This window comes from Amphiprion ocellaris, chromosome 4, assembly GCF_022539595.1.
Source record: "Amphiprion ocellaris isolate individual 3 ecotype Okinawa chromosome 4, ASM2253959v1, whole genome shotgun sequence".
Classification (NCBI taxonomy): Eukaryota; Metazoa; Chordata; class Actinopteri; family Pomacentridae; genus Amphiprion; species Amphiprion ocellaris.
The window spans coordinates 21,666,105-21,678,523 of record NC_072769.1 but is presented as its reverse complement, the minus strand read 5'-3'; the positions used below and the strand labels follow the sequence as shown (position 1 = coordinate 21,678,523).

General features: G+C 39.6%; 1 protein-coding gene across 8 annotated transcripts in view; it reads left to right on the top strand.

Annotated features, from left to right (window-relative positions):
- The window catches only part of inpp4b (inositol polyphosphate-4-phosphatase type II B), a 207,977-nt gene that overhangs the window by 142,829 nt on the left and 52,729 nt on the right, over nucleotides 1-12,419 (top strand). For all 8 annotated transcript variants that reach the window (XM_055010158.1, XM_055010157.1, XM_055010159.1 and 5 more), the window contains one exon: nucleotides 8,783-8,887. In XM_055010158.1, coding sequence (XP_054866133.1) covers nucleotides 8,783-8,887 — 105 coding nt within the window. The remainder of the gene's footprint in view (nucleotides 1-8,782; nucleotides 8,888-12,419) is intronic.

Sequence of the window (12,419 nt, the reverse complement as noted above, 5' to 3'; positions counted from 1 at the left end):
ATCTTCCTTCACTGTTCAACATTCTTGCGCATTGACGCCGCTCCTGTATATCTTCTTCATGGCTGCAAACAGACTTTAGGTTCATTACTGCCACCTACTGGGCTGGAGTGTTCATCAGAGTTACTGGTGTGCCAGAAATAAGGGAACTGAAAAAGGGGCGATTAAATGCGTTATTTTTAACGTATTATTTTTCTGTAATTAATTAATCGAAATTAACACGTTAAAGTCCCAGCCCTATAGTCAACATTTTAAGATGTTTTGTAAACTCAAGCGCTTTCAATGTCTTGAAAAGTGGTCTGTTATGGGATGGCTACTCCGTTTGACGGTACCAGGACTCTCGTAGCTAATGTATGGTGCATCACCTCGGAGCTCATTTGCATGAAGTAGTTCCACTACTTTATGCAAATGCAGCATGGGGAGAGGAGGTCCAACGCATCACGAAACTTTCATTAAATGTCTAAACTAGCCGTCGTTGAACTACAACGAGGACAGATTCAGCAGCGTATTTCTTGGTCTCATATGCTTTCAGAAATACTTTTTGCTGAACAGTTTACGTAATAAAGGAGAACGTTTGCGACCGAGCCGCCATGCTGGTCCTATGTTTCTGCGCTAATTCACTCAGTGCATCCTGAGTATCTTCTTCATGGCTGGCAAACAGACTTTAGGTTCATTACCGCCACCTAACAGACTGAAGTGTGCATTAGTGTTACCATTGTGCCAGAAACTAGGGAACTGAGAAAGTTTTTTTTTTTCTGTAATTAATTCATTGCAATTAACGCATTAAAGTCCCAGCCCTAGTTCCATTAGTGCTATTGTTTACCAGACAGAGAACTGATGACAGACTTAGTGTGACGTTTGTTGGATGCCGAAAAGTGTTGGCATTCTCTGTGCAACACTATCAGCCATTCCACAAGTGAAGAGCTGCAACTCCAGTACGTCATTTATGAGACAGCTACAGCTTAAGGCCCAGAGCTGAGTATTAAGACAGTGTCATATATCTGTGTGGCTGGCAGTAAATCATAGTTACTGTACAGATAGCAGGACAAGTTGACATGATAGCTCATATCTGACATTCTCTCTTTAAGATCTGCATTAGGACTCTGCAGTCTGCTGCCTACAGGTGAAGATGTTCAGCTTTGGAGTGTGCAGACATTACCTATTTTGCATGTTAAAAAATAATGACCAGAATATAGAAAGTCATAAATTGGTTAAAGAAAAGAAATGAACTCGCTCACTTGTGCGATTCATTCTCCTCTCAGACAGATTCCAGTGCTCACACAGCATGTGTTCTATCCTCCTCTGAGTCTGCAACATGTTATAACTGTGGATTGATTAACACAGCTTGCTGCGCTTCCAGAGACACTGAACCATGAAGATGAAACCCTGAACATGCTTAAACAGACCTACATTGATCTGACAGACTTCACTTCCAAGCCACTGTTTTTCATGACTGGTTGCTGCAGTTTGTGATCTTGTCTTGTTTTATTTTCAGCTTCTCCTCAGGCAGAGGTTTATAAAAGCATATGATAGCGGTTTTCTGAAGGAATAAAAGGAGTACAGAATAGATACAAGAAGATTAAAAGAAGAGATAGGGGCGAGATGTTAGTGTTACTGGCATTCAGCCTGTCTGTCACATAACCAGCCCACCTGGGCAAACAGATGGAGATCTGATATGGCTAATTCATCTAAGCTACAATCGTCAACGGCTCGATTAGCTGGTCCCCAGACCTCCTCAGCTGACAGGGAGAGTCCACTGAGCCAGGAATGACACTGACCTATTAGCCTGTGGAAACAGCTCCTCCTAGCACAGCATGTGTACATGGAAGACTCCAGTATATCTTTGTATGGATGAATAAATTTTTATATCAGTATATAGGGCAAGGGGGGCTGTACAGTGGCTTGGCGGTTAGCTCTTTCGCCTTGCAGATAAAAGATGTCCGGTTCATGTCCCGGCCTTCCCAGGATCTTTCTGCATGAAGTTTACATGTTCTCCCTGTGCATGTGTGGGTTTTCTCTGGGTTCTCCAGCTTCCTTCCACAGTCCAAAAACATGCTGAGGTTAATTGGTGACTCTAAATTGCCCGTAGATGTGAATGTGAGTGTGATTGTTTGTCTCTATATGTAGCCCTGTGATATATTGGTGACCTGTCCAGAGTGTCCCCTGCCTTCACTCTAAGTCATCTGGGATAGAGTTCAGCCCCTCGCAACCCTAATGAGGATTAAGCGGTGTATAGATGATGATGCATGGATGGATGGATGGATATAGGGTAAGGGATTTTAATAGCCAGCTAACAGCATGACTAGACAGTGAGACTTTACTACTTTTGATGATCCTCCGTTTACTCTCCACCATGACATCGCCAATTTAGCTTTTTTTGTTTGCCTTTTAGACTTTATTATATAGGACAGTGGAGAGAGAAACAGGAAAGTGGGGGGAAGAGTGGGGGTAGGACCTGCACCTGTGCATTGGTCGCCCGCTCAACCATTTGAGCTACTATGACGCCTGCTGATTTTGTTTTTTAAGTTTCCTTTGGGCAGAGTTATGTGACAATCAGCGATGGTTTGTCTGTCTGTTTGTCTGTTAGCAACATTACTCAAAACAGACTAACAGATTTGGATGAAATTTTCATGGAAGGTCAGAAATGACACAAGGACCAAGTGATTAGATTTTGGCAGTGATGCTGCTTATAGTCTGGATTCACGGATTTGTTAAACATTTCTGTATCATTGCCAGATAGCGGCACGACGTCACTGTAACTATGACAACAAGTGAACACTACGTCAGCTGCCTGCTGACGATCACATGATTGTGATTCTACTACAAATTGACCGCTCCAAACTTATCAGGACTTATCCATCGGAAATGATACAAGGAACAGTTGAATAAATTGTGGGGGTGATTCTGAGTCCCATCAATTCCCGCCGCCCGCTACATATTTAGGTCATGTGATTCGGTATCCGTACATAATGTACATAAGCATAACACATGCCTGTGCTCAGCGTAAGGTCATTTTGTTTGTAGGTACATCTGTATTAAATGACAACATTCTATAGTGCCATGATTTCTGCCACAAATTTCTTTCAAGATTTCATTGATACGATGACTGAGCAGCCTTGGTGGAGTACTGCGTTCTGAGTGCTTTTCTTGTTTTATTATGGTTTGCTGTGATTTTATCCAACAGATAAGTGGATGGCTAAGTGCAGCCCCACGGAGCAGCTAGCATGTCTGTTAGCTCTTTATCTTGTTGAGCTATTGATCACCTCCCTGCGACTCCACGCAGTGTGGTTTTTTTGGCCAAGAGACTAAACCCATCAACATCTAGTGGGCAATAGATGTGCTAATAGGGAAAACTGAATGTTTCTCTGATGTTTAAGCACCTTTTGTGTTATAGACTGTGCATTCTATGCTTTGATTTTCATTAAATTCAATCAGCAGAATGTACATTCACTTAGAAAACTGACATTTATGCTTTGATAAATAGCTGTAAATCTGTTACCATCTAAATAAGAAGAAATGATTGATTTTCATTGCTAGAAAAAAAACAGTGTTGTCGCTGTCAGCTCCAGCTGAGTCATTGGTGTTATCCATTTTTGAGGTGACACATTTCAGCTTGAGTGGGTCAGCAGTTTCAGCATTATATGCAGTAATTGAGTTGCAGTGGATTTGTTTTCATGTTTGGTCTACTCGCCAAATGATGGTGAAAATCTGTGGCAGATAGCAGGTTTTCTCATCTAGACGCACTGTCAACAAAGACCCTCTGTAGTGCTCTAGCTGTTCTCAGGAGATGCTGGTCTGTTGCTCAGGAGTAACTAAGAAACAGGGGAAGAGATGCTTTGTGCAGCTCAGTTTAGTTTAGTTCTCATAAAGGTGAGTTATGGTGCACGTCAAATTGAAGAGCTGGTCATTTTTGTCATTATGCTGCAGTTAATAAGCTCCAATACAATGAACAGAATATGCCTCATCTTACAGCACACACATACACTATTGACATACAAACAATTTCATACGAACTTCCCTTGCCCTATATTTAGTTTGGTGTCAGAATTCTAGTAACTGATTTTTTCAGTATTGTTAGTAAAGATGAATCATTGTTAGCAATATAATGCTGTTTTTAAGAATCTTGAATATTTAATGCATTCCCTTCTTTATATTTCTAAATAAATATGTGAGTTGGTAATGGTGAAGTAATTTTAATGAAAACAAAGATCGGAGTAACTTGTATAAAACAGGCGTACAAAGGTCGGAGTTGAACTGAAGTGTAGAAGAAACACTGAGCATAAATGAAAGTAGTGGACATATATGTGATGAATCACTCATTGAATAACATCAATACAGCACTTTGTTTTTGGATTCTTTGGTCCAGCTGATCACTGGACAGCTTGTTAGCTTCTCCAGTGTTGGGGTTCAGTCTGTTTGTTTATTAGCACACAGAGTTTCAATAGGAGGGGCTCACTTGCACCAACATGTACTACCATGAACTAACATTTACTACCATGTACTAATGTATGATAATATGTACAAACATGTACAAACATGTACTAACATGTACTAACATGTACTAACATGTACTGACATGTAATAATACACACTATCATACACCATCATGCAGTAATTATACTAACATGCACTGCCATGTACTAAAATTTACCAGCGTGTAGCAATGTGTCCTATTGTGTACTGACATCTGCTGATGTAGTAACATGTACTATCATGTACTAGCATGTACGAACAGGTGAATCATTCCAGAATTAGAGGACATCTTAGGTCCCACCCATCAAATTTCAAATAATCCATGCACAAAATACTAAAACATGCAGTTGTTGTTGAAATGTACTTGTTCTGAGACCAAATCTGAAAAAAAGAAAAAAAACTAGTAGAAAAGAAAATGTTTTTTAAAAATAACAAGTAAGTCTGGAGTTCCCCCTAAAATGACATTTTTCTCGTCCCACCCCCTGATGACCAAACTGGATCTCAAATAAAACAGTTAAAATTAAATTTACATCTCCTTTTTTTGTAATTTTTTTTTTTATTGATGTCTCTGGTAATTCTGGGACCGTTTTTTCAATCAACATAACATTTTAAATAAAAATTATTATTCATGGAACATGTCCCACAAGAACCCTATTAGCATAACCTTTTTATCTGATAGAAGAAGAAGAAAACAGTGAATCACATGAAACATTGGAATTAACATCATCAAACAGTTTTCCAAAGAATGAGTAGAGCAAAACTATGTCCTCTCTCCTATTTTTCATATTTTCAGAACATTGTCAGACTTGATTGAATGTCTCACTCTACCTCATGCAACCTAGCTATGCATATTATCAGGAAAAGACAAATTCTTTTGACTTTTTTCTTAACTGTTTTCCATCAGTAAATTTTTCCTCTTGGTCAACAATAATATTAGCATGGATTAGCAACCCGTTACTGATTAGAGTAGGGTTAGCAAACAAACAAACAAAATAAAAATGGTACCACTGATGTGTAAGCTGAGCCAATCAAACTTTTGATAGTTTATTATTTACTATTGATGAATATGGAGTAGAAAACTGAAAGAGATAAGGTTTATTTTTCAAAAATTTTGAAGCTCAAATGTCCTCCAATTCTGGAATGACCCATATACTAATATGCGCTATCATACACCATCATGCAGTAATTATACAAACATACACTAACATGTACAAACAATTACTATTATGTACTAGCATCTACAAAGATGCACTAACTTGTGCTCTAATGCTGAGTGATTTCAACTACTGCTCAGTAAAGTTTGTATTCTGTCTTGGTGGATCCGACCTACGAAAGGAAAACCACTTGAATGTGATGATGTGTCTAAATATTTATGAATGGCAAAACTTCCTCTGGTGAATATAATATTAACATGTTCTCATGGCATTTTTGATCAGCTAGAAAAGATATCATGAGCAAAATATACAGTCAGCGCTGTGGCTGAGCACTTTGACCTCGTATTTGCAGTGTCCTGACGAACAACGGCACAGAAGTACATCTGTCATTTTGAGGCATGAAAAAACTTGTAAATATCACGTCATTATGCTGAGTTACGGTTTTAAGCAGCGACAGCAGAGGGATTTTAATGTAAAATAATTACAGTGCTGCCAAAAGGATTCTTTCAGAGATCTTTGTCATCACCACGCTGCCAATTATGTGTCACATACCATCAAGAACTGCAACAAAAACCTTTTTCCACCTCAATGAAAAGCTTGGACTGCGATGTTAAAATGAAGCAGTACCATAATTTTTGACCATTTAGGCCTTAATTACATAGAAGAGAATAGACAGGAAACAATATACTTTGAGGTTATAAAAGCACCACAGAATAACAACATCTGACAGGCCTGACACACCAGTTGGTTATAAAAAAAAAAAGAACAGATACGACATCGCAAGTGCATGTACCGTACCTACAGATTCACACACTCGTGAAACTCATTTAGCAGCTGTTAGATTGCTTGGATTATTTGATAACACTTTTACCTCTGAAACTGAATAACTTGTCACATGCAAGCTGGAAAACAACAAACTTCCACTAGAGCAGGTTTGCATAGATGATGTAACCAAAGCACAGCATCTTAGACAGGAAACTCAAAGCCGTCTGTTATGAAAGCGGGTTTAATTGAAACTTTTGATGCCAAACTAGATTATGAAACTTTGTGATATTAGAACGTTTGTTCCCCCTGGTCCTCTGTACCTGTCGTTCTAAAAATGCTGCTGTTCGTGAAAGATTAGCTCCCACTTAAAAAGACTCATCAACCGTATTTACGTATTTGAGAAAAGAGCAGCTAGAATGCAGTGTCAGATTGTGATTTTGAGCTTAACAATAAGCCACAAACAATGTTTGGAAGAAGAATTTAATTGGACATTTTGAGCAAAGTAGTGGTTACAAAGGGCATAAAATCCCATGCTTAAAGGATTACGCTGCACATTAGAGGATATTAAAAGCACTTGATTAAAAATGAGCTGCTTTGAGCTTCTCGATCTCTAATTGATATGTTCTCTATCTGATAAACAGTAGATTCCTGTTACATGATCTTGCATTGACATCTGGGCAGCATAATCCATGATGTAATTTTGTAGCTCACTGTTTGAAACACTGGTTGTATAATTCATTATACACTGCCCATCCAAAAAAAAAGTTGCCACTTAGATTTAACAATGCAAATAGATAAGAACCTTCCATTGGATAATCACAGCAGTGATGAATAAGTTTCAGCTGCAACAACTTATTTAACTCTTGCTGATGCAGTGTGGAGCTTCTCATTTCTGAAACAACCATGTTGGAAGACATATCCTGTGGTCATGGAAAGGATGTTAATCTGTCTCAGAAGGGTGAAATTATTGACCTGCATCAAGCAAAGAAAACAACTACTAAAACTAACTACTAAAATCTTGTTAAGAACCATCCAACATATTATTAAAACCTGAAGGATAGTAGAACTCACGGCTATGTTTAATTATTTCCACACACACAATGTGAAGGGAACTCAAAGGATTGTGACTAAACAGCTGTGTAGCTCTAAGAAAACCACTGATCAGTGAGGCTAATCAGAAAAAAAGGCTTCAGTTTGCTAGGTAGCATAAAGATTGGACTCTGGAGCAATGAAAGAAGGTCATGTGATCTGATGAGTCCAGATTTACCCTGTTCCAAAATGATGGGGGCATCAGGGTAAGAAGAGAGGAGGATGAAGTGATGCATTCATCATGGCTAGTGTCTACCAGCCTGTGGGGGTTTAGGGTTATGATCTGGGGTTGGTCAGGTTCAGCAACGTTATGTTCCCAAAGAATGAGGTCAGCTGACTACCTGAATATACTGAATGACCAGGTCTTTCCATCAATGGAGTTTTTCTTCCCTGATGACATGGGCATGTTCCAAGATGATGATGCCAGGATTCATGGGGCTCACATTGTGAATGAGTGGATCAGGGATCATGAGACGTCATTTTCACACATGGATTGTCCTCCACAGAGTCCAGACCTCAGCCCCACTGACAATCTTTCGGTGTTGCTGGAGAAGACTTTGTCTGACTCTCCCATCATCAATATATGATCTTGGTTGAAAACTAATGCAACTCTGGACAGAAATAAATGCTGTGACATTGCAGAAGCTTATTGAAATGATGCCACAATGAATGAGTGTCGCTCTCAGAGCTGAAGGTGGTCCACTGAAATATTAGAGTGTGCGACTTTTTTTTGGACGGGCAGTGTATTTCATGTAACAATATTTATTTTTGGGGGTAAATGGCTTAGTCAACTGGGCTTTACTACTTGGGTTGTGCTGTTTTCCTTTTCTTTTTTTAGCTATTCTAAAGTCATACTAATTAACTGACCACTCACTGAGGGACAATGAAAAAGGCCACCATTTACTTTGTATATTATAGCAATTAAGTTGTAAAAATCCCCGCAACCTTAAAGGTGTGTTTGAATCTGCACTTAAATTGACATTAATTTGCTGTGTTTTCTCCACAAGTTGTGCATTAATTAAATTAAGTCACTGAATTGTGTGAGATTGTTCTATGCATAAGAGCAGAATGGATTTTAAGTGCAGTTTATTAACTAATGTTTGCTGCTTCTTTTTCATACACAAACCATGAAGTGTTAAAGACGGCCTGTCATGCTGGAAGGATCAGGGTATAGCTGCAGCAGACAGTAAGGCCTTTCTATAATCCAGGAGGCTTCACAGGGATGTTTTTATCTTCGAAATCTTAACCAGCACATTTACACGTCTGCCACAATGTGACATATACTTGTGTCTATGTTTTTTCAGGTCATTCGTTCAAGCCCAGCTGCTGCAAAGCTCAGAAGTCTCTGGAGTTTATCCCAATAAACTTGCACACCCAGAGGATGAGGGTGACGTGCCCCAAAAAAACAGGTACTCCTTTATCTTTATTACATGTATTGAATTCAGACTTTCTTCCCGACGAGCATGAGGGAAACTTGGTTCTACAGAGATGAGCTGTTTGATATGAATGGGTCGTCCGCTCATGTGCATACTCTGTCAACAGCTGTGGTTGTCGCCTACTGTTGCCTTTCTATGCTTGACTTCTCCATCTGTCAGAGACGCTCAGAGGACTCAGACAGGGTGATTCTAGGTCATCACCCAGGCTGAAGGTGAGAACTCACTTGGCCTGAAAAAAATAGGCAAAACGCTAATTGAGCCCTTTGCGTTTCTGCATAACGAAAGACTAGATTGTCTCTTTGACCGCTCCTCTCTAGCTGGCCGAGGCTGTTATTGCCCTGGAACTGTCTCAGTGTATTAAAAGGCGACTAACTGCTGCCTCCCTGTCTGTGAGTGGGCTCCATTTCAACTAAATACCAGATGATTGATGGAAAGTTGAAGACAGACAAACCTTGACATAACCTGTCTTTTTTTTCTGCGAAAACCTCAGGGATGACAGATGAAATCGGTGAAATCAAGTCATCATAGAAGCCAGCAACTCTCTTGCACTGTCAAGGCCATAAAGTGGGTAAAACCATATTAAAACAAGCCTTAGAGGAGTTTGTCAATTGATTGATTGACACGATGATAATTGGCCTCTGTGGGCCCAATTCAGACCTTAACTCAACTCCAGATAGCAGTGGTTTAGCTGATGCGTAAGCACACGGCAGCACACCACTGCAAGATACACATCGCTTCCATTGGTTTCACAATGTTGATTAAGAAATCTGGACGAAGTAGGAGTAGTGATGCCAAAGGACATAAAATAATTGAAGAACCAAAATGTTATACAAAGTGTTATTCTGCATTATTTCTGTATCCCAATAAAGTGACAACTGACTGTATGTTTTACCCATCAAAATCAACATTCTTATGGCATTTATTATTCCACCGAGGAACGACAGGGTTCTGTGACAATCGGCGTACGTTTGTCCGTCTGTTTCTCTGTCTGTTAGCAACATTACTCAAAAATGGACGAAAGGATTTGGATGAAATTTTCAGGGAAGGTCAGAAATGACACAAGGACCAAGTGATTAGATTTTAGCAGTGATGCAGCTTATTTTCTAGATCCGTGGATTTGTTAAGGATTTCTGTATCATTGTGAGATAACGGCATGACGTCACTGTAACTATGACAACAAGTGAACGCTACATCAGCTGCCTGCTGACGATCACATGACTGTGATCCTACTACAAATCCACCGCTACGGACTTGTCAGTACTTATCCGTCGGAAATGATACAAGGAACAGTTGATTCAACTATGAGGGTGTTTCTGTATCCCATCAATTCCCGCCACCCGCTACATGTTTAGGTCACGAGATTCGGTATCCGTACATAATGTACACCTGCATAACACACGTCTGTGCTCAGTGCAAGGTCATTTTCTATTAACGATTTCATCCATCGGAAATGATACGACTGAGCAGCCTTGGCGAAGTACCGCGCTCTCAGAATGCTTTTCTTGTTGAAACTGTGTAACAGCTGCCTAACAATCAAATGAACGTGATAGTGGTCATTTGATGTTAGTGATTTGTTACAAGGCCTCCTTTAACATAAAAGCTAGCAAGAAGATTGTAACAAAAGCAGTCATTCTGCCTGAGAAACAACAATATCCATCCATTATTTACAGTCAGGTCCATAAATATTTGGACATCGACATAATTTTCAGCATTTTGACTCTGTACACCACCACAGTGGATTTGAAATGAAACAATCAAGAAATGCTTGAAGTGCAAACTTTCAGCTTTAATTGGACTTCTGTCATCCACCACACTGGTTTCCTGTGGTCTTCTAGGTCTTTTGACATTGCTGAGCTCACCAGTGCATTCTTTCTTTTTAAGAATGTGCCAAACAGTTGATTTGGCCACACCTAATGTTTTTGCTGCCTCTCTGATGGGTTTGTTTGAATTCTTCGGCCTAACGATGGCTTGCTTCACTGATAGTGACAGCTCTTTGGATTTCATGGTGAGAGTTGACCTCACTAGATTCCAAATATCACATTTGAAATGAACTAGACCTTTTATCTGCTCCTTGTAAATGAAGTAATGAGGGAACAACACACACCTGGCTGTGGAATAGCTGAGCAGCCAATTGTCTAATTACTTTTGGTTCCTTCTGAAGGTGGAGCGCACATATAGAATGTGTTGTAGTTCCTACAGCGATCACCTGATTTTGATGTAAATACCATCAAATTAAGCTGAAAGTCTGCATTTAAAGCACATCTTGATTGTTTCATTTCAAATCCATTTTGATGGTGTACAGAAATGCTGAAATTTGGGGGGGCAGGGTGGTAGGTTACAGGGTGCACGAGTCACTGAAAGAGGTGCATGCATGTCTGCAAAGACGAAATGCAGACTTGTAGGTGAACTCAATGTAATGCGATGCAACATTTTTTAGGCCACAAATGCCTCCAAACAATTAAAACTTCAGATTGCAGCTAGAAAGTCCTCAGTTTGCAACAACGAGCCATGCAGTAATAGCGATCAGTAAAGGATTGTCATTCCTCACATATGCTTATGTGCAATGCCATTTTCTCATCTTATTCTCTTATTTTCTGTGTATTATGAGATGGCATAAAAGTAAAATAGCAACGATAAAGGACAATGTCGCACCACTAATAACTGAAACATCCATGAATGTGTCAAGCACACTCACACCTATGGAACAGTTTAGAAACACCAATTAGCCTCCTTTTATTGTGACCTGTTGTCCTATGTTTAACTGTTATGTTTTTTTTGCGGATGTAAATTAGCATTGTTGCTATAATGCGGCATATTTACGTCTATTGCTATCTAAATAGATGTTCATTAATATGCACTGTCCCTACCAAATAAATAAATAAATAAACCTCAGCATGTCTTTGGACTGTGGGAGGAGGCCAGGCAGGCACAGGGAGATCATGCACCTCCTCACAGAAAGACTGGGATGTGAACTGGGATCTTGTAATGAGGCAACAGTGCTAACCACTGCTCTGCCATGCCATCTGTTGGATATTAAATTCCTGTTCATTTTTTCACATTCTGCTTGATTTGAACAAGGAATAAATGATTGCAATCAGTCAGGCACAGGAAACACTTGGACCTGCTCCTTATTGCAACTCAGTTTCAGTTTCCAGCTGTCATTAATTGCTATATTGTTCTATTTGATTTTCTGAAGTGATGCATTTCCCTTAGTTTGGCCATGCAATCTACTCAACAATGCTAAACCATTCATTTTCATTTTGTCTATTGATCATCCAGCAGGAGAAAGAAATCAGGGGAACACTTTGAGCTCTGAGCAGTATTCATTTGTTTTGCTGTGAATTGCTGTCTTTTGTCTCTGAAATGACAACTGTAAAATGCTTCCAATCTGAAAGGCTCAGCTTGGCAAAACTGAACTGAAAGCATTGTTTGGCACTCGTTTGGGTCAAGTAGAAAGATGTTTTGTCATTTTTACAGAGGATTGTTCAATGGGTAAGGTATGAAT